The 24,024-nt window shown below is 36.9% G+C and overlaps 1 protein-coding gene across 1 annotated transcript; it reads right to left on the minus strand.

Annotated features, from left to right (window-relative positions):
* Window positions 1-7,095: 7,095 nt before the first annotated feature.
* On the minus strand, window positions 7,096-20,508 carry LOC128650249 (toll-like receptor 6). The gene is made up of 2 exons (XM_053704061.1): window positions 20,443-20,508; window positions 7,096-12,741 (listed from the first exon to the last, which is right to left on the minus strand). Exon 2 carries the CDS (start codon window positions 12,716-12,718, stop codon window positions 10,277-10,279), a length of 2,442 nt encoding a protein of 813 aa, XP_053560036.1. The 5' UTR covers window positions 12,719-12,741; window positions 20,443-20,508; the 3' UTR covers window positions 7,096-10,276.
* Between the last annotated feature and the right edge of the window lie 3,516 nt (window positions 20,509-24,024).

Raw genomic sequence — 24,024 nt, forward strand, 5'->3', positions numbered from 1 at the left:
ACCATTTATTCAGATAGAGAATACAATTTTAAACACCTTTCCAATTTATTTCTTTTATCAAATATGCTTTATTCTCTTGGAATCCCTTGTTGAAGGAGCAGCTTTGCACTACTGGGAGCTACCTGGACACATAAGGTGAGCCAATGACAAGAGGCATATACATTTACCAGCCACTTTATTAGGTACACCTTGCTAGTACTGGGTTGGACCCCCTTTTGCCTTCAGAACTGCCTTATGTGGCATAAATTCAACAAAGTGTTGGAAACATTCCTCAGAGATTTTGGTTCATATTGACATGATAGCATCACGCAGTTGCTGCAGATTTTTCGGCTGCACATCCATGATGCAAATTTCCCATTCCACTGCATCCCGAAGGTGCTCTATTGGATTGAGATCTGGTGACTGTGGAGGCCATTGGAGTACAGTGAACTCATTGTCATGTTCAAGAAACCAGTTTGAGATGATTTGAGCTTTGTGACAAGGTGCATTATTCTGCTGGAAGTAGCCATCAGAAGGTAGGCACACTGTAGTCATAAATGGATGGCCATGGTCAGCAACAATACTCAGCATTTAAACAATGCTCAGTTGGTACTAAGGGGCCCAAAGTGTGCCAAGAAAATATCTCCCACACCATTACACCACCACCAGCCTGAACCATTGATACAAAGCAGGATGGATCCATGCTTTCATGTTGTTTATGCCAAATTCTGACCCTACCATCTGAATGTAGCAGCTGAAATTAAGGCTCATCAGACCAGGCAACATTTTTCTATTGTCCAATTATGGTGAGCCTGTGCAAATTGTAGCCTCAGTTTCCTGTTCTTAGCTGACAGGAGTGGCACCCGGTGTGGTCTTCTGCTGCTGTAGCCCATCTACTTCAAGGTTCGATGTGTTGTGCATTCAGAGATGGTATTCTGCATACCTTGGTTGTAACGAGTGGTTATTTGAGTTACTGTTGCCTTTCTATCATCTCAAACCAGTCTGTCCATTCTCTTCTGACATCAACAAGGCATATTCGTCCACACAACTTCCGCGGATATTTTCCCTTTTTTGGACCATTCTTTGTAAACCCTAGAGATGGTTGTGTGTGAAAATCCCAGTAGATCAGCAGTTTTTTAAATACTCAGACCAGCCCGTCTGGCACCAACAACCATGCCACTTTCAAAGCCACTTAAAGGGACATAATACTCATATGCTAAATCACTTGAAACTGATGCAGTATAACTGTAAAAAGCTGACAGGAAAATATCACCTGAGCATCTCTATGTAAAAAAGGAAGATATTTTACCTCACAATCTCCTCAGCTCAGCAGAGTAAGTTCTGTGTAAAAAATACACTTCAGCTGTTGCTCAGCTGCATATAAAAAAAATAAATGAAGAAATGAACTGCAGCCAATCAGCATCAACAGTGCTGAGGTCATGAACTATTTTACTGTGATGATTGACTTTACTCTCATGAGATTTAATAGTAAACTTCCTTTAAACTGAATAAGGAAATAACATGAGAGTGCACGAGGCTCAACCCCTTAGCTGTCTCGGGACAAACATACTGATTTGCTGCTTAGAAGTCCTTTACAATGGGATGTGGCTACTGAGGAACTTTTGAGGTAAAATATCTTTCTTTTTTACATAGAGATGTTCAGGTGATATTTTCTAGTCAGCGTTTTACAGCTATGCTGCATCACTTTCAAATGTTTCAACATTTGGGTATTATGGCTCTTTAATTCCCTTTCTTCCCCATTCTGTTGCCCGGTTTGAATTTAAGCAAGTTTTCTTCACCACGTCTAGATGCCTAAATGCATTGAGTTGCTGCCATGTGATTGGCTGATTAGCAATTTGTGTTACCAAGCAATTGAACAGGTGTACAGTGGGGGAAAAAAGTATTTAGTCAGCCACCAATTGTGCAAGTTCTCCCACTTAAGAAGATGAGAGAGGCCTGTAATTTTCATCATAGGTATACCTCAACTATGAGAGACAAAATCTGGAAACAAATCCAGACAATCACATTGTCTGATTTGGAAAGAATTTATTTGCAAATGATGGTGGAAAATAAGTATTTGGTCACCTACAAACAAGCAAGATTTCTGGCTCTCACATACCTGTATCTTCTTCTTTAAGAGGCTCCTCTGTCCTCCACTCATTACCTGTATTAATGGCAACTGTTTGAACTTGTTATCAGTATAAAAGACACCTGTCCACAACCTCAAACAGTCACACTCCAAACTCCACTATGGTGAAGACCAAAGAGCAGTCGAAGGACACCAGAAACAAAATTGTAGACCTGCACCAGGCTGGGAAGACTGAATCTGCAATAGGCAAGCAGCTTGGTGTGAAGAAATCAACTGTGGGAGCAATAATTAGAAAATGGAAGATATACAAGACCACTGATAATCTCCCTCGATCTGGGGCTCCACGCAAGATCTCACCCCATGGGGTCAAAATGATCACAAGGACGGTGAGCAAATATCCCAGAACCACATGGGGGGACCTAGTGAATGACCTGCAGAGAGCTGGACCAACGTAACAGAGGCTACCATCAGTAACACACTATGCTGCCAGGGACTCAGATCCTGCAGTGCCAGACGTGTCCCCCTGCTTAAGCCAGTACATGTCCGGGCCCGTCTGAAGTATGCTAGAGAGCATTTGGATGATCCAGAAGCGGATTGGGAGAATGTCATATGGTCAGATGAAACCAAAGTAGAACTGTTTGGTAGAAACTACTGTGCACCATAGTACAGACCAGTTCCTTATGAAACAAATTTTCACACATTTGTTTGTTTCAAATTTTGAATGTTTGTACAACATTCTAACATTTGTTTAATGAAATAGTATTTCTAATGCTTTAGTTAAATGTAATAGTCGAGCAGACATGGATAGCTACAGTGAATCGTGTCCGCCCGCCACATAATAATTCTACCCCTAGGTATCAATTTACTAAATTCCCTACCACATGATGAACTATTGAACTTCTGAATAGTATTTGTTAAATCAAATGTTACATTCCAAATTTCGAATGTGGACATTCAATCTAATTATAAACATTCGAAAGTGACATTCGAAAATGTAAATAGCATTCGATTATAGAATTTTTAAGAATACTTGTTCTTATCAACATTCGATTATGTAAATCGAATTTCGACAATAACATTCGTTCTAACATTCTAATTTGAATATAAACACATTCGCCCACCCCTCGTGTCTCCAACTGACACTAAAACAAAGTAATAAAGGGCACACTTGTAGATTACATGCAATTTATTTTATTTATATTATTTATTTTATTTATATATAGTAGCAACTGAATCTGCACTCACAGTTACTATTGTCAGGGTGCTGGAAAAAGGAGAAAGAGTTCAAATTAAATCTGCAGTTTCTGGATTTTCAAACAAATATATAGTCATTTTTTTAATAATGATTTTCAGACCAAACCCAAGTGTTACAAGTGCATCAGTAACTAATTTAAACTTTCATGCAACCCAAAATTTTTCTTTCATGATTCAGATAAAGCTTACAATTTTAAACAACTTTCTGATTTACTTGCATTATCAAATTTTCTGAAGGAGCAGCAATGCACTACTGGGAGCTAGCTGAACACATCAGCCTGTTACGGAAACCTTAGGACAGGTTTGAAAACCAGTGACATAGGGTGAGCCAATGATGAGGCATATATGTGCAGTCACTAATTAGCAGCTATCTTCCAGTAGTGCACTGCTGCTCCTACGCCAACCTAGGAAGGCTTTCAACAAATGCTACCAAAAGCAATTTAGATAATAGAAGTAAATTGAAAAGTTGTTTAAATTTGTGCTCTACCTGGATCATGAAAGAAAATTGTTGGGTTACATGTTCCTTTAAGTCTCACCTTCTGTGCAAAAAGTACTCAAATTGTTGCCATGGTGATGGGAAAACACCAAATAACTTTATTCACCAATTCTTATATATAGGATTGAGCTTGCATTCTATTGGCTGATTGGATCAGCCAATAGGATTGAACTTCAATCCTATTGGATGATTGCATAAGCCAATACTATGGATTTTTCCTACCTTAAAGGGACAGTCTAGGCCAAAATAAACTTTCATGATTCAGATAGAGCATGTAATTTTGAACAATTTTCCAATTTACTTTTATCACCAATTTTGCTTTGTTCTCTTGGTATTCTTAGTTGAAAGCTTAACCTAGGAGGTTCATATGCTAATTTCTTAGACCTTGAAGCCCACCTCTTTCAGATTGCATTTTAACAGTTTTTCACCACTTGAGGGTGTTAGTTCACATATTTCATATAGATAACACTGTGCTCGTGCACGTGAAGTAATCTGTGAGCAGGCACTGATTGGCTAGACTGCAAGTCTGTCAAAAGAACTGAAAAAAGGGGCAGTTTGCAGAGGCTTAGATACAAGATAATCACAGAGGTTAAAAGTATATTATTATAACTGTGTTGGTTATGCAAAACTGGGAAATGGGTAATAAAGGGATTATCTATCTTTTAAAACAATAATAATTCTGGTGTAGACTGTCCCTTTAATTCTGATTGGCTGATAGAATTCTATCAGCCAATCGGAATGGAAGGGACACCATCTTGGATGATGTCATTTAAAGGAACCTTCATTCTTCAGTCGCCGTCGGATAGAAGAGGATGCTCCGCGTCGGATGTCTTCAAGATGGACCCACTCCGCTCCGGATGGAAGAAGATAGAAGATGCCGCCCGGATGAAGACTTCTGCCTGTCTGGATGTCCTCTTCTGGCTGGATCGGATGAAGACTTCTGCCCCTCTGGAGGTCCACTTGTGCCCGGCAGGGTGAAGACGGCTCAAGGTAGGGAGATCTTCAAGGGGGTAGTGTTAGGTTTTTTAAGGGGGGATTGGGTGGGTTTTAGAGTAGGGTTGGGTGTGTGGGTGGTGGGTTTTAATGTTGAGGGGGTTGTATTTCTTTTTTTACAGGTAAAAGAGCTGATTACTATGGCGCAATGCCCCGCAAAAAGCCCTTTTAAGGGCTATTTGTAATTTAGTGTAGGGTAGGGAATTTTATTATTTTGGGGGGCTTTTTTATTTTATTAGGGGGCTTAGATTAGGTGTAATTAGTTTAAACATCTTGTAATTTTTTTTATTTTCTGTAGTTTAGTGTTTGTTTGTTTTTGTACTTTAGTTTATTTTATTTTATTGTATTTAATTTTAGGTAATTGTAGTTAATTAATTTAATTTATTTAATGATAGTGTAGTGTTAGGTGTAATTGTAACTTAGGTTAGTATTTATTTTAACTAGGTAGCTACTAAATAGTTAATAACTATTTAATAACTATTGTACCTAGTTAAAATAAATACAAAGTTGCCTGTAAAATAAAAATAAATCCTAAAATAGCTACAATGTAATTATTAATTATATTGTAGCTATCTTAGGGTTTATTTTATAGGTAAGTATTTAGTTTTAAATAGGAATAATTTAGTTAATAATAGTAAATTTATTTAGATTTATTTAAATAATATTTAAGTTGGGGGGGTGTTAGGTTTAGGGGTTAATAACTTTATTATAGTGGCGGCGGCATTGGCGGCGGCAGATTAGGGGTTAATACATTTAATAGGCTATGGCGGTTTAGGGGTTAATACTTGAATAGGTTAATTGTGTTGTCGGCTATGGCGGATTAGGGGTTAATAATTTAGTTATTACTTGCGGTGTGGGTTTGATGGCGGATATAAGGGTTAATAGTTTAAATAGGCATATTGCCTTGTGGGGGGTGGTCGGTCTAGGGGTTAATACATTTAATATTAGTAATGAGAGGGGAGGATTAGGGGCGCGATCCGATATACTGCATAGTTTGCGGCGCAAGCGAGGGAACCCGCGTCGCCCACAGTTTCAGCTCGCATCTCGAGCTATCCAATATACGGCGCCGTCAGTTGCTAACGTGCCGTAAGTTGGATAAACCAGCGATGTCCAGAAATCTGCGCAAGTACAAATTTCTTGCGTCGCCAGTGACTTACGCCACGTTAGAAACTGCCGGCGCCTACAAAACCTGACTAAAGTATGAAATCACCCGCACTGTCTAACACGCCTCCCTAACATAGCCCGACAGGTCTAACCCTCTATCCCCCTCACTATCCTAACAATAAAATATGTATTAACTCCTAAACCGCCGCTCCCGGACCCCGCCGCAACCTAATAAAGTTATTAACCCCTAAACCGCCGCTCCCAGACCCCGCCACCAGCTATATTAAATCTATAACCCCCTAAAGTGAGCCCCTACCCCGCCGCCATCTATATTAAATTATTTAACCCCTAAAATACTAAACTATCCCTACCACTAAACCTAAGTCTAACCCTACAAATAGCCCTGAAAAGGGCTTTTTGCGTGGCATTACCCCCAAAGTAAACTGCTCTTTTGCCAGCCCTTAAAAGGGCTTTTGGCGGGGCTTTGTCACAAAGTAATCATCTCTTTTGCCTACAATCTAAAACCCCCTACACCGCTGCCACCTATAATAAATGTATTAACCCCTAATCTAATCCCCCTACACCGCCGCCAGCTATATTAACTATATTAACCCTAATTATATTAGGGTTAATATAGTTAATATAATTATTATATTATATATATTAACTATATTAACCCTAATTATATTAGGGTTAATATAAATACTTACCTATAAAATAAACCCTAAGATAGCTACAATATAATTAATAATTACATTGTAGCTATGTTAGGGTTTATATTTATTTTACAGGTAAATTGTTAATTATTTTAACTAGGTATAATAGCTGTTAAATAGTTATTAACTATTTAATAGCTACCTAGTTAACATAATTACCCAATTTACCTGTAAAATAAGCTATCTTAGGGTTTATTTTATAGGTAAGTATTTAGATTTAAATAGGAATATTTTTGTTTATAATATGAATTAGATTTATTTAATAAGAATTTAGTTAGGGGTGTTAGGGTTAGATAGAGTTAATATAGTTAATATAAATACTATAGTAACTATATTAACTATATTAACCCTAATATAATTAGGGTTAATATAGTTAATATATATATAATGTAATAACTATATTAACTATAATATACTTAGGGTTAATATAGATAATATAGCTGGCGGCGGGGTAGGTAGATTAAATTAGGGGTTAATAATTTTAATATAGATGGCGGCGGTGTAAGGGGCTTACATTAGGGGTTAATACTATTGGTGTAGGGAGGGCAGGTTATAGGGCAAAAGAGCTGTTTACTTTGGGGCAAAGCCCCGCCAAAGGCCCTTTTAAGGGCTGGTAATAGAGATAATTATTTTAGGGGGATTAGATTAGGGGTTAATAATATTAATATAGCTTGCGGCGGTATAGGGGGATTAGATTAGGGGTTAATAATTTTTATATAGGTGGCGGCGGTGTAAGGGGTCAGATTAGGGGACAGATAAGGTAGATGGCGGCGGTGTAAGGGGTTCACATTAGGGGATAGATCAGGTAGATGGCGGCGGTTTTAGGGGTTCACATTAGGGGATAGATCAGTTAGATGGTGGCGGTTTTAGGGGCTCACAGTAGGGGGTTAGTTTATGTAGATGGTGGCGGTTTAGGGGTTACTTACTTTATTAGGGATTGCGGCGGGTGATCGCGGTTGACAGGTAGATAGACATTGCGCATGCGTTAGGTGTTAGGTTTTATTTAGCAGATTGCGGTTGATAGGTAGATAGACATTGCGCATGCGTTAGGGTTTATTTAGCAGCTAGTTTAGAGAGTTACAGGGCTCCAATAGTTAGCGTAAGGCTTCTTACGGCTGCTTTTTGTGGCGAGGTGAAAATGGAGTAAGATTTCTCCATTTTCACCACGTAAGTCCTTACGCTGTATATTGGATACCAAACTGCGCTGGTTTGGTATACCTGCCTATGGCCCAAAAAACTACGGGCGACGGCAGAAATATACGCGCGTAACTTCTAGGTTAAGCCGTATATGTGATACCAAACCAGCGCAAATATTGGCGTCGCCAGCTTTTGCAGGTGACGATTTTTATCAGATCGAGCCCCAGAACTCTTAGGAGCTGGGTGTACGGAGGGAACCGCAATTTCCTGATCATATAGTATCTGCAGATACCCCTTTTGGAAGACAGGAAAAACTTGTCCGTAGCACAGCCTAATATAAAATCAAGAAATGGGAAAATAACCTTCCAGGACAAAAGCTGATGGTCCAAGCCATGTATATTTTCAAATGGAGAAGCTTGAAGTACCTTCAAAATCAGATTTTAAATTAATTCTAATCAAGGCCTGAACAAAAATCTAAACATCAAGAATTTTTTTAGATTTTCTTCTAATACAGAACAGATAAGAAATCTGACACTTTAAGAGCTGGCTGATAAGCCCTTCTCCCACCTGCTCTGTAGAAACGGAAGAACTTGAGGAATTTAAAGGGATACTTTTTTGGTAAACCAAGCCAGAAAGGTTTTCCATATCTTGTGGTAGATATACCTGGTAACAGGCTTTCTGGCCTAAATTAAGGTATCAATGATCTTTACTTCTGTTAGATAAATGTAGGTGTTCAATCACAAAGCTGTCAAAGCCAGTTTAAAGAGTACTAGATGAAATAATGGACCTTGAAAAAGAAAATCTTTTCTGAAAGGAGGCTGCCAAGGTGGACGACGGACATTTGAACTCACCTCACTAAATCTTGGAGGCAAAAATTTGACTGAGGAATTTAGAGAGAGACGGGAAGGGATTAAAACTCTAGTATGTAAGGTTGATTTTTCCTCCACCTAGTAAGCTAGAGTATAATCCCAAGTGATGATCTCATGGACTCTCACCATCTTATAAAATAAATATATCTGATACCAATGTGTCACATTTTGGGGTATGCATGCTTGTCTAATTTTGTTTTTTAACCTAAGAATAGTGTTGCAGTTGGGAGAACTTAGCACAAGAATGTATGCCTGTAGACGTACATGGTACAAAAAAAAGTTAAAATACATTTGTGTGTGTGTTTATATACACAAAGACAATGAAGTAGCATCTCACAAATAACATTTAGATGTGATTAGACCAAATGACGTGAAAATAAACTAGATAATTGGACCAATGACTGGGAGCTAAAGTTTACTATTTTAAAGTGTAAAATTGTGCATTTAAGAAAGAAAAATCCAAACTTTAATTACAGACTAAATTACACTTTACTGACTGGTACAAAAGAGGAAAGGACTTGGAAATTATTATTTCAGATTATTTGAAATTGTGACAGTAGAACCTTAGTTTTATAATGGTAGCTCCCTTACAAATTCTCAGTGCGCCCACCGCCTTTAGTGAGATAAGTGCTAATTTTGTAAGAAAACAAGCAAGTTGTTTGTTGTTTTTAACACAATCTATCTTGTTTATGTTTTGTATCATTGTAAGGTGCTCCTTCATATCTACAATGGTCATTGAAGTTACAGGTTATATGTTTTTTATTTTAGGGTGGGGTTTTAGAATAGGCTTAACTGTTTTTTTATTTTTGGCAAAAAAAAATTTGTAATGGTAGTTTTTTTTATTTTCTGTAATGGTCGGCTTTTGTTTTTTTTCTGTAATGTTAGGTAATTTTATTTTTCAGGTAAGGTTAGGTTTTTTTTAGGTTGGGTTTTTTATTTTTTAAGGTAAGGTTAGTTTTTTGGATGGGTAACTTAGGGGGTGTAATGTTAGGGGGCTTAAATGGTTAGGGGGTTTAGATGTTATTAGGTATTTTGCGGTGGGAGTTATGGCAGTTTAGGGGTTAATAGAGTAGTATTGTAGTTTGCGATGTGGGGGTGTAACAGTTTAGGGGTTAATAGTGTAGAGGGGTAGTTTGCAGTGGAGGTTGTGGTGGTTTAGGTGTTAATAATGTAGAGCGGCAGTTTAGATGTGGGTGTGTGGTGGTTTAGGGGTTAATAGAGTAGAGGGGTAGTTTTGGATGTGGGGGTGTGGCGGTTTAGGGGTTAATATAGTCATTTAGTGCAACTGTTTCCTCCAGCCAAACTCTTTACACATCCTTTCAGGTCGTGTAAGAAGTTTGAACATTAAATGTGATTGCGTTTGAGCGATTGCATTTACTTTCAACTTGTAATACGAGCGGGCATTGCTGCTCAACGCCGCCCATAGAAAATATAGGGAGCGTAAATTACCGTGAGTTTGCGCAAACGAATTCACGGTAATTTAAACAGCCTGCCACTTGTAATATGGGTTTGAGTGTAAAGAATTCCTCATGATAATGATAGCAATCCACTTGTAATCTGGCCCCTATGTGGGGACAATTACCACTACAATACAAAACTGGAAAATCTGATCAGCACATCAGACATAATTCTCTGTATATTATTCCTGTGATGATATTAGTTCCTCTGTGGTTTCTGCCATCTGGTGATTCTTACACTCTGAATTTAAAAACCTGATGGATTCATCTGCTGTATGAAGGTTGATGTTAATTGCTTCCCGTAGATTTGCAAAGAAAAGTCCATGTTTGCTTTTCTCTTTAGGCCATTCAACATACGTTCTGTGTTTCATTATCGCCTTTAACTTATAATACTTGTTAGGAATGACATATTGTGGAATGGGTTCCAATAAAATTAGTATTAAATTATTGGACTGCTTACCAAATAATTTATGCTCTGCGAAATACAGTTCATAATGACACCATTCACTTTGGATGAAATTTGGAGACAAAACAAATATTGACTTAAAACTTTTCTCAATGCAGTGAACAATATTTTCAATGATTGCTTTACCTGGAATGAAATCTCTTTTATGGTGGCATAATTTTATGGACTCATTTTTTTCAAGGTTTGGTATTAAATGTTCATGTACCCAAGCAGAATCTTGATGGTTGTAGGAGATGAAAGCATGAAACAGTATATGATCTTTTGTTTCATGAAGATTGATATTTCTGACTCTGTGTTTTGTTTGAATCCATTTGTACATCATGTAAAAATACCAAGGCAAATCAAAATATATACAAAAGAATATCATGCATAGACAAAAAATTAACATAGTACCCAAGACTGTACCAAGCAATATGTAGATATTACATGATATTTCAGAAATATAAAAGTTTTGTAGAAGAATTCCTCTATATTCATCTGGATATTCACAGATATAAGATTCTGGCCATCCAACCAACTTTCCTGGTGACTGCTTTTCTGTCAAAATAAACTCTCTGAGTTCACAATTACATTGAAATGGATTTTTACCTGCACTTACGCTTTTAAAGCATATGGTTCTATTGAGAAAGTTAATAGACGATGAGTCAATAACATTTTCTTCAATCCTCAGGATGTTCAAGCTACCCCAAAAGTTTTGGCAATCAGGGAAATGTCTTAGCTTATTTAAAGCCAAATTTATTTCTTTTAAATATTTTAATGTTTTCACTTCTTCTGGAACCCTTGTAATTTGATTTTTGTAAAGATCCAGTATTTGAATGTTGATAGGAATGCAAGAGAAAACCAAATCTGATAAACTGTTTTCAGATAAATTTAGGAAAATTAGAGATTCAGTCCAATTGCAGTTCTCTCCTTGATTGTAAGATAGGTGATTTTTACTTAGATCTAGATAACTTAAAGATTTCATAGTGGACGTCATAACACTTAGTTTCAATAAACTTTCTAGTTTGTTATTCCGTAATATAAATATTTCTAGAGATGTTAATGTTTTGCATTTCTGAAAAATCTCATCCGTTATCCCATTGTTGTGAAAGCTTAAAAAACGAAAAATATTCTGCTTCTCAGGACAAAAAAAGTGTATGACATCTGCATTTGAATATGTGAAGTTCTCTACAAGCATTTCTGCCCACATTTTGGCAGGATGAGGCAGTTTGTAGAAGAAGATCTCTGTTGTGACATGATCTATAGCTAAAGATTTCAGAGAACCAATAATAAAGTTAATTTGGACATATATATTATCTTGTACACGATTGTAATTGTGGATGGAAAAACTTTCTATGGATGAATTCCAAACTGATGCAAGAATCCTGCAAATTTTTGTCCATGACGTTGTAATATTGCTCACAATTAGACTTAGAACCTTCGACCTTTTATTGACATTTGCTAAAGATTCAATTGAAAAATCATAGATTTTATCACGTCCAATTTTTGATACTTCCAGCGTTCTTGAAGTGTTTAATGCATCATTCAAAAGAAATTGATTTACTAAATGTTCTGGTATGCTGATATGTAGTTTGCCTGTATTTAATAATTGTAGACTTCCGGCCTCATATTCCTGTAAAGCTTCAAGTCCCAAAAACACGTACTTAAATTCCATTTGTGCTATATTAATAAAATCATATCTTCTTATCTTTGTTGCACTCAATCCAAGGTAACTGAGTTTTTCCAAAGTGTTAAATTCTTTGCATAGTTCCATAGTTTCAAAGTTATTGTAAGAAAGATTCAGATGGGTAACACTTTTCATAAAATACAAAGAACTACATTTAATAATCTTTAAATTATTGTAAGACAGATCCAAATGTTTTAAAGCAATATTTTTTTTAAACACATGGCCATCTAGTTCTTCAATCAAATTATATGAGAGATTCAAAAATTTCAAGTTTAATAAGTGATGAAAATTTGTTTCTTGTAGGTATTGTATAATATTTTGAGATAAATCCAGTTCTAAAGCATTGAAAGGCACATTTGAAGGCACTTTATCAAGTTGTTTCTTAAAGAACAAACCCTCTATTTCATTCTCAGTGCTTATTGGCATAAGGATATAGATGATAATAAAATGCATCAGAGAATGTTTATTCACTTGATCAGCTTTGTTTTTCATAATGATGACAGACACATCCAAACCTAGAAGGGAAGAAAAAGCATTGTAAATTAAATAACTTGTTATATTGTATTATTACTACTTATATATATTTGATGTAGTATTGTTTGTTTGCTTTTTCTCTTGAGAACTGATTGTCATTTTAGAGCCTTGCGTACAGTTTATTGAATTATTTTTTCATTATATATTGCAGTTTTTAGTTTTTAAAAAAAAACAGATGTCCCTGTGCTAAAAAATAAATTGTTTCTATATTTCTATATACGAAGGAGAGTCAAGCCCAGTACAATATAGCACTGCATGATCTGGGAGTTTTGTTACACTTTTGAATAACTTTAACAAATTAGGATCAAACTTTGTATATTTCTGTTTCTACACACATATTACATTGCACCTTGAATGTGCTGCATTGCAAACTAAAACTGACTTTCAGAAAGTTGGAGGGAGAGGGCAGTTCCCTAAGCTGAACAATGTATTTTGAACAAGCTGGTCCACTGATTTGTCTTGCCAGCTGTATGCAGGTGAAGTTTGCTCAAAATTCACAATAGACTTATTTTAACTAACAGAAAAGTAATAGATATTAAAATATAGAAAAGAACAAGTTTAATTGTAGTGAAAACATTTTAGTTTAATTTGTAATTGATGCAAACTGAGCCTTTTTTTAATCAGCCCCAGGGGTTCTCCAGCTACCTTCTCTCTCCCATGTGAAATTTTATATCCCAAAGAGCTTCATTACTTTCTATGGAAGGCATCTCTCATCTCTCTGGGATTTCCAGGTTCCTCCCCTTTTCTTAGAAAATTCAGTGAGTTCTGCCTCTGTGAAGTCTGCTCTATAATCAGGATTTGTAAAATCACAATCCTAAATTCACACTGCTGTACACTAAATAAAATACAAAATGCACTGTATGCACAATTATTAGGCGAGTTGTATTTTTGAGGATTCATTTCATTATTGAACAACGTCAGTGCTCTCGGTCAATCCAAAATGTTAATAAACCTCAAACCTGATTATTTAAGAAAGTAAAAGTGAGGTTTTGGCTTTCTTAGGAGAATATCTATGTGTGTACAATTATTATGCAACTAAATGAAAAACAAAAAATTCCCATCTCATTTGTTTATTTTCATCTGTTAAAGTGAGAATAACAAACAACTCAAAATTTACAAATAAACATTACAGACATTTCCAAAAACAAATCAGTGACCAATATAGCCACCCTTTTCAATAAAAGTCATAAGCCTTCCATCCATGGCATCTGTAAGTTTCTTGAAATACTTTTTGTTCAGCAGCAACCACAGCCTCCCAGACACTGTTCAGAGAAGTGTACGGTTTTCCTTCACTGTAAATCTCCCATTTAAGAAGGGCCCACAAGTTCTCAATAGGGTTTAGGTTAGGTGAGGAAGGGGGCCATGTCATTATTCTTTCATCTTTAAGGCCTTTACTGGCTAGCCATGCAGTGGAGTACGTTGATGCATGCGACGGAGCATTGTTCTGCATAAAAATCATGGCCTTCTTGAAAGATGCAGACTTTTTCCTGTACTACTGCTTAAAGAAAGTGTCTTCTAAAAACTGGCAGTAGGTTTGGGAGTTGATTTTGTGTCTATCCTCAACCTGAAAAGGTCCAACTAGCTCATTTTTAATAATACCAGCCCATACCAGTACCCCATCTCCGCCTTGATGGTGTCTGAGTCAAAGTGGAGCTCTGTGCCCGTTACTGATCCAGCCACTGGCCCATCCATCTGGTCCGTCAAAAGTCACTCATCTCATTAGTCCATAAAATCTTTAAACAATCTGTCTTCAGATATTTCTTGGTCCAGTCTTGACTTTTCAATTTATGTGTCTTGTTCAGTGGTGGTCGGATTTCAGACTTCCTTTCCTTAGCCATGTCTCTGAGCACTGACCACATTGTACTTCTGGGCACTCCAGGTAGGTTGCAGTTCTGGAATATGACAGCACTGGAGGATAATAGGTTCCTGGTAGCTTCACGTTTTATTCTTCTCAAATCTTTGGCATTTAATTTGCTTTTTTTTTTTCTCAACCCTGTTGACTATTTGCAACAAAACGTTTGATGGTTCTGTGATCACACCCCAATATCTTAGCAATTTTAAGAGTGTTGCATCCCTCTGAAAGACTTTTTACAATTTTTGACTTTTCAGAGTCAGTTAAATCTTTTATGGCCCATTTTGCCTGAGGAAAAGAAGCTGCCTAATAATTATGCACACCTTGATATAGAGTGTTGATCTCCTAAGGCCACACCCTCCCTCATTACACAAATACACATCAATTAAAAGAGAGAAGCGCTCAAACTGGGAACAAACAATAGCATAATAGCTTGTTCTATGGCTAGTTACCACCCAAGAAGCAGCTTCTTTTTTTGCTCATCAAAAAGAACTTTCCTGTAGCATATCAGTCTGATCCTGAATTAATAGTACAGTCCACCCCCGAAATACCAGGCAATCCCTCTCTGAACAAGGTAAACGGCAAAACCCCAGACGTACGTTTCAGCCTATTGTAGGCCTTGTCAGTGAGGTGCAGCCATATCCCTCTAGGCACACTGAGCAACGGGTCCACGTCTGGATTCCCGCATCACACTTAGCGAGACTTCTCTAAGAGTCATACTTTGCATAAATTAAAAGAGAGAAGCGCTCAATCTAGGAACGAACAATAGCATAATAGCTTGTTCTATGGGTAGTTACTACCCAAGAAGCAGTCTCTCTTTTTTTGATCAACATGTGCCTTTCACAGAGAACTTTCCTGTAGCATATCAGTCTGATCCTGACTTAACAGTACAGTCCAGCCCTGAAATACCAGGCAATCCCTCTCTGAACAAGGGAAACGGCAAAACCACAGACGAACAATAGCATAATAGCTTTTTCTATGGCTAGTTACAACCCAACAAGCAGCCTTTTTTTGCTTAACATGTGTCTTTCACAGAGAAGAACTTTCCTGTAGCATTTCAGTCGTATCCTGACTTAAACAATACAGTCCAGCCCTAAAATACCAGGCAATCCCTTTCTGAACAAGGGAAACTGCAAAACCCCAGATGTACGTTTCAGCCTAGTGTGGGCCTCGTTAGTGAGGTGTAGCCATATCCCTCTAGGCACACTGAGTAACAGGTCCACATCTGGATTCCTGCATCACACTTAGGGAGACTTTCCTAAGAGTCATAATTTGTATAAATTAAAAGAGAAGCGCTCAACCTGAGAACGAAAAATAGCATAATAGCTTGTTCTATGGCTAGTTACCACCCAAGAAGCAGACTCTTTTTTTGCTCAACATGTGCCTTTCACCTGATATGCTTAAATCCAATAAGCATTTAAGTTTATAAAGCTTTGAGTTGGACAATATGCATAGAAATGATGATTTGGTCAAAATACTCACTTGCCTAATAATTGTGCACACAGTGTAGAAAGTGCAAAGTTTAAATGTAATACAATTTAATCTGAAGTGCAAAGTGATGTAAAATAGAAGGCACAATGTGTAAATGCAGCAGAACTCTCATGTCATGCAGTGCTATATTGCTCTTGGCTTGTCTCTCCTTCACATACAGAAAACGCTTCTTGGAGAAGAAAAGCAAAATCTGCATTTTGAAATTTTTTTGGGGATCTCGCAATGTTGGAGGATCATTTTAGAATATCTCACCTGAGCAGGTTTTAAATAGTAGGGCCCTAGTGAGCTTCTATCCCACAGAACAGCTGTGTACAGATATGCGTAGTCACATTCCATATCAAAATAAACAACTTCAACTTAACCTTTTTTAATGCAAAGAAATATTTAACACGTTAATTTTTTGTTTATATACTGTACATGATATAAATGTGTTGAATCTAACTAAAATATATACCTCTATTTTAACTTTAAATGAGCTATTCTTAAGCATAATCAATGCCACAAACTAATATAAACAGAAAAATAAAGTATATTCATTTAATAAATATGAGGAAATCAGTCTGTGTTTTGCAAGGGATATGCTGGGTGTGGAATAATGCTCTTTTGTTTCATTACAAAGTTACTCAACCACTTGAAACCACTTTGCTGTGATATACAGTGATTGTAAAATTGCTCCAAAATAATTTAAGAAATAAAAATATCTGGGACACATGGAAAGTACTGGTGAACAGCATTATTGCAGTGGGTCTTAGCTTGGGCATAAATATTAATTACATTTTTAGAATGTTTTGTTTTTCCAGATGAGCATTTCCCTGTTTATCCTTCAAAAGCGGAACTCCTGTCATAATAGTTTTTAATTTGTTCTTGGGAAAACTTTATTACACACAACCGGTGTGCCTAAAGTCAGTTTATGATCCCAAGATGTCAACAACAGAGCAACAGAACACAGTGTCTTTATCAAGGCACAGGCCCTAGGTCAATTAAAGGTAACACAATATGATATCTTAAGACATATTTTAATCACATATATGTTACTGGGTGAAAAAAATATGACAGGCATGTCATGTTTGGTATCAAAAGTCTCATGATATCACAAGGGGATTGCCTATAAGGATATATGTACTGGAAATACATTATTAGAAGTTATTGGTTTATGGCGTGCCATAAAGAAGGTTGGCTACTGTCAGGGTTCTGTGACTGTTTCTTTAAGATTCAGCTCACCGCCTCCTTGTCATGATTGGTTGCTCCTCCTTTATTACAGGTGAACAGACAGAAGACATTGCTTGGTATTGTGGATACATATCCTGAGTTTATTGGGATACAAAAGCCTTGGATTACAAGTATAAGATAATATCTGCTAATATATTTTTTTACATTTACACAGGATTCTTTCTGCTTTCTCAGAGCTGTGAACTCTATTCCTAACATCACTACTCCGGATTGAAAGTGTGAAACAAGGAGTATAAACTCTTCAGTGGGGTAAAGATTTTGCTAACTGCTGACTTTAACTTAGAAACTGGTGTCTATATTTCTCTTTAGCACTGTAACAGGTCTGTCAGTAAACCGGATCCCTTAGCAACCTGTGACGTAACTTCCTCCTCTTTCCGCATTCGGAACGCTTCCTCTGTCTGTGTTGACTCTCTGCAGAGCAAGACGCCTCGCTACAACCTGCTGCCATACGAAAACAAGGTATTTGCTAGTAAGCACATTTAAACTTAAACGCAACCACATTGTGATATTAAGGAGAATTACTCAGGCTCACAAGTTTGTATCTTCATACGTTACAGTTATTGGAACTCTGGTGATTAACCCCAGCTTTGTCAGGGATTCTCTCATGCTAACTGAGTGCCTATACCCGTCACACAACTTAGTGCTAAGAGTGTTACCCCTCCTCATACAGTTAGTACTTATCTGTGTTAACATTAAATACAGACCATTTAAACTAACTGATTAACATTCACTTTATACTATGAATCTACTTTTCAGTAGTGGATCCTTTTAATTAAGTGAAACAAACCAATTTTACTTTACATTATACTCTTCAGTTGTGTTCCACATACCCAACCTTACAGTGTTCTGATAGCTACCTTCCTTGCCCACTCTGGAAGGGGCCTGGTGAGAAACCTGACCACAGGAACAAATGTTTTTAACTGCAATTTAATCAAAATAATATTCATTCTACATGGGAGGCTGCGTGGAACAACATAAGTGACCTTTTTACCTTGTCAACTCCCTTGGCAAAGATATCTAAACTAGTACAGTAGTAGGCAATTGTTTAAATAACTCTTTTGTATATAAATGCACCATGACTCCTTTTTGTTCATAGTAAATGTTCCTTTATTAAGTTTTTACCTTTGTCTAAACTTTGAACCATGTTACCGAAGAGACTGGTAATAACAGTATTGTGTTTTTAGATTGATTTTTGCTAATTTGGGATTTTTCATTTCTTTGTTGTCTGTGTTTTTCCTTAGGATTCCCCATATAATAATATTAAGGTGGTGGCAGCAGATAGTAGATAGTTTAGAGTGGGTGGCATAAAAGTACAGTATGGACATTTTTCTAGGTCAAATAGACTAGAGTGTGTTTGTTAACCCTTGCACCCACTGAACTAAATCACAAGCTTGCCTGGAATGACTAGACTGTAAACTGGTTAAGGTTGAAAGGTTTGGTTAATCCTTTTTGTGCCAAACTGGGGACTGTGGCAGGGTTGGTTAACCCTGTATATCGCATATCCTTATCACACTTATAAATGTCTGCAATATTTAGAAATTCCATTTAATTGTACATTTAATATAGATTGTGCTAACATAAACAATGTGATAGTACATTAATACAGAAATAATACCATTGCAAGGACCCATTTTAATTTGCCTGTGCATATAAAAATGTCTTCATAATAATATATTGCTTATCTACTAAATGGAGTCTATATTTAAAATCCTGTTCCTCATTTACTATGACTACATATATCCCCTTTTCTTGGGCCATGGTAGCAATAGCCATTTATTTGGTGGTGCTACTCTCTGGTCAGGGTGTTGTAGATCCTGTGAATGAGGTAATTGTGGAGTCTAATATGCAGAATTTACACTATACAAAGTGACTTTAGTTGAGACAATGGGGCATATTTATCAAGCTCCGTATGAAGCTTGATGCCCCGTGTTTCTGGCGAGTCTTCAGGCCTGCTCTGAGGCGGCGGACAGACATCGCCAGAAATCAACCCGATTGAATACAATCGGGTTTATTGAAACCAACGCGAATCTGCAGGGGGCAGCATTGCAAAAGCAGTTCACAAGAACTACTGGTGCAATGCTGTCTGCATTTATCAATGTGCAGCGGACATGATCCACAATATCGGTTCATGTCCGCTCGCACAATGATAATTCGTCCCCAATAAGTTCATTATCACTAAATTCGTGTTTACATGTTTTGTAAAATGTATTGATGTGGTTTTTATAATAAATATTGTTTTTTTTATTTATTAAATTAATATTAAAGTAAGAGTGCTGTATTCCCTAGCTTTTTTGAAAGTAACAAATTTTGGTTCTGCATTTCTTTCTAATTTTTGTTTGACTAAAGAGAACATAGAAACTCAAAAGTTGTTTTTATGATTAAGACCAAGCATACAATTTTAAACAACTTTTCAATTTACCCCAATTATCAAGTTAACTTGATTCTCTCCGTATCCTTTTTTGAAGGAGGAACAATTCACTACTAGGAGCTAGCTGAACACATTGAGCGAGGCAATGACAAGGGTATATATGTGCAGTCACCTTTCAGCAGCTGGCTCCCAGTAGCCCACTGTTGATCCTGAGCCTATCAAAGTATGATTTTTATCAAAGATGCCAAATCAATACAGTACACTGTCTCCTAACAATGTGTGTTGCATGAAATTTGAGCATTGCATAACTGGACTGTGTAATGTACTTGATTACAAGTACAGATTACTGGCATTAATTGCTCAGGTATGAGAAATATAAATGTGATAAACATTAAATCAAACTGGGCAGCTGCTGATTTCAGTGTGTATATGATCTCAAAAAAACTATATATGCTGCTGACTGAATGTAAAAGAACATACATGTATTCATAAAGTTATTTAAAAAAAAAATCTTAGCTGCACTAAACACTTTTTAGAGCTACATTCTCAGTAAATTAACCTTTTTAAAAAAAATAAAATGTTAATTCTATAAAATATACTTTGCCCGAACATATTACAAATTACAGTGAATTTGCCTTTGCAAAAGGTTCTGCTTTTTAAATAATGTAAAGTTAAATAAACTTTGGTATATGCAAATAAAACAATCATTCACTGGAAAGGGTAAAGATTAATTCATTTTACCAAGTCTTTTTCTGTTCCACTCTCCTTTTAGAGCCAACCAGACTGAAGCCGGAACATGTTTTTTCAAAGCTTTGCAGGCTTAGTGAAAACCTCAATACGGCTTCTCACTGAACTTGTAATATTGTCATTATCCACTTAGCTGCAAACAGACTTTCCTCCCTCCCTCTTCCTCTCTCTCTTTCGTTTTTCATTTAAACCACACCCTGCAGTTTTTACATAGGAATATTTTGTTATGTGTTTTACAGGAAAATAGGGCAGACTATTCCTTTTCATTCACTGACAAAAATAGTAAGTCAGTTGGATTTTGCCTCGATTCTTTCTGAGCATAGGTAAATTAACCCCTTGCGCCTTTTAGACGTAGGTACTACATCACACAAAACTTTGCCCAGCATACAGTTGATGTAGTACCTACGTCCAACACTGTGATGCATGCTACAGGCCCCGCTTAGACAGCAGAGACTGCTGCTGGGGCTGAATACATCTGCCTTCATGTACTATATAAAGCCAGTTTGTCAGATTGTTACACTATAGAAAAATAATTTGGCAGAGGGAGGGATGGGGACCTGCACTAAAAAAAATCAATGTTTGTAGGGGGAGGTGAGAACATACAATAATCACTTTAAGGGGAGAGGTGGGGAGGATGAGGGGGCCCCTACATTAAAGAAAAAAATAAATAAAGAAAAATAAAATAAAGTTTAAAAACTAACAATTTTTGGTACTGGCAGACTAGCTGCCAGTAACAAACATGACAGCTAGCAGTGGGATGGGGTTTAGAGAGTTGTTTGGGGGGATTAGGGAGGCGAGAAGGTGAAGAGAGATCTATACTACAGAAATATAAAAACATATTTAAAAAATTGATAATAATAATAAATCAAAGCCCTAAGCTAGATACTGGCAAGCCTGTCTACCAGTACCAAAGATGGTGATGACTAGTAGGGGGGAGAGGAAAGAGAGCTGTTTGGGAGGGTTCAGGTAGGACTCAGGGATTGAGAGGTGCCAGGTGGGAGGGTAATCTCTACACTACAGCAAAAATGAACCTTACAAGCTAACTGGTTATCCCCCTTGCTGCCAGGAATATCAAATGTGGTACGCAGCTGCATTAGCGGCCTTCTAATTGCCAAAAAAAACAATGGCAAAGCCATGCAAATCAGCTGTTTCTTAACAATGGGGAACCCAGAGAAGCCTTACCAACCATTTGTCTTATGATCGTTAACTTTTACGTAAACTTTGGGTTTCTCACTGAAATTATTTACACACAACTATTGCAATTTTTTCGCATTCCATGGCTAAATAGTAGTATCAGATATACCAAAATGGGCCTAGATCAATACCTTGGGTTGTCTACTTTAAAAATATATACTATATATAGTTTTCATAGGTAAATAAAAAGAAAAACAAAGGCTCTATTTCTGTTTTAATCGAGTGATAGCAAAAATGCTAAAACTTTGGGCAAGTTTTTCTCTGAAATGTTTGGTAGTGAAGGGATTAAAACATAAAGGATTCCTAGAATTAAAAAAGATCTGCACACAAAATACATGGTTTGAAAACTATTTGAAACTGTCATTTTTTTTAGTAAAATGTGCACTCTTTTGCAGGCCTGGGACTAGGGTTGCCAGATGTCCACTACAAAAGTACTGGAAATCTGTAGGTGATTGAACAAAAAAGCTCAACATTAGTCCCCATTCTTGATCCCACTAAGCATATTATTCACAGCCGAGCACTCATTTTACCCATTGGCTGCCAATGACATACAAATAAATAGTTTGACCCCTTTAACTGACAGTAACATATGCAAATAGAAGATATTTTACCCTTCTGACTGCCCCACACTTCTTTCTGCCCTATATTTGTAACGAGACATAGGAGGCCTTTTATATTTAGCTAACACTCAGAGATTTCTAAAAACTGGACATTTATTTTTGTGAAGATTTTACTGAACAGCCTGGTAAAATACTGGACTATGCTGTTAAATACTGGACACCTGGTAATCCCCACCTAGGGCACACCCTTGAAAAGCTTATTGAATGTTGTTTATATTAATTCATTTTCTTTGGCCATAAACAAACATTTGTACAGATCAAATAATCACTGTGCAGCATGTAGGAAAGTCAGGGTTCTGCATTCTACAGAATGTACCACAGCCTTCTCGGGGGAGAATAGGAACACTACACGTTTCAGAAATAAATTACACAAATAGCAAGCAAGAATAATGAAAGTATTTCAAAATTATTTATAATTATTCTTAAACATTTTGGTCTAAATTACAAATGGAGTGCAGTTTATAGTGTAGGGTGCATTAGCTTTTGCGCAATCTCAGACAAAGAATAAAGAACAATCTGGTATTATAAATAGATTTATTTATTTTTTAAATTCCAAAGCATCTTAAAGACACCTTTAATTTTCCCTATTTTTTTAATGAATAGCAAAGAGAGCGCTATTAGCACTCACTTAACTAGTATTAACTCTCAGTGTAGTCACTGTAATACTAAACCAGCTCAGGTTACTCTAGAAGTTTTATGACATAAAGCAACAAATGCCTTCCTGTAGAAGCCCCAGCCTCCTTTTAGGGCTGTGACAGGAAGTAATGGACAATAAATAAAAGGTAAAATACATTTAAAATTATATATACTAAGAATAAGCCGCTACTTAGTGCTTTTTTATTACAACAATGAAACATATTTAAGTCACACTGGCCAGGGTTGCACCAAATTCAAACTGTAAATGTCAACAACTGATTGTTAAACTCTGTTATACCAGTATGTTCACCACCACTTGTATTACATGACATTCCAGCTGTGGTCAACATATTATGGCCAAAAACTTCTGAAAGAAAATTGTCCTGCAGAAGGGAACATACCATACACAGGCCACATGTTGAAATTCATGCCAATAACAAGAATTCTACGCCCTCTGCAAGCCTTGATGGGGCAGAGGGCTCCATGGGTCTCCTAAGGGTGTCTTAGGATGGGTAAGAGATTGTTTTTGGGTACTAAATACCCATGTTGTTTTAATGAGACGCATTGCCAGTAACCCCAAAGGCCAATGTTATGTTTGTGCCCAAGTCCCTACGCATCATAATGGGGGAATCTCTCTTACAGCTGCTGAAATTAATTTGGTACTTTTTAATACTTCTATCCTTAAAAAGGCAGGCTCATTTTTGTTTAACCTCACATGAAACTTCCTTTCTTTAGGTGGCTTTTCTATCCATCATCCGTGTGAGACAGGTTGCAGTCTCAGAATTGTGATGTCATCACTTATTATTTAAAGGGCCTCTGTTCAGTATGCTTTGCCCTTGCGCTGTCTCAGACCTGTTTGTGAGTTCCTGTGTTCCAGTTCCTGTGTATTACCTGGCTAGTCTGACGTCTCTACTGGTTCCTGAACCCTGGCTTGTTCCTGACTCTGCTGTTCTCCTTGTTCCTGATTCCGGCTCGTCTGACTACTTGCTTTGGCTCCTGACTCGGCTCGTCTTACTACCAGCTCTGGTTTTGACTCTTGGCTTGTTATTTGACTTGTGGACATTTTATTATTTTTGTTATTAATAATGGTGTGATTATTTTTTCACTTCTCGTCTCAGTCTGATTC

The sequence above is a fragment of the Bombina bombina genome, chromosome 2 (genome assembly GCF_027579735.1).
Source record: "Bombina bombina isolate aBomBom1 chromosome 2, aBomBom1.pri, whole genome shotgun sequence".
Classification (NCBI taxonomy): Eukaryota; Metazoa; Chordata; class Amphibia; order Anura; family Bombinatoridae; genus Bombina; species Bombina bombina.

Excerpts from the sequence above, each read along its gene's own strand:
- LOC128650249 (XM_053704061.1), bottom strand. The coding sequence starts at position 12,718 with ATGAAAAACAAAGCTGATCAAGTGAATAAACATTCTCTGATGCATTTT.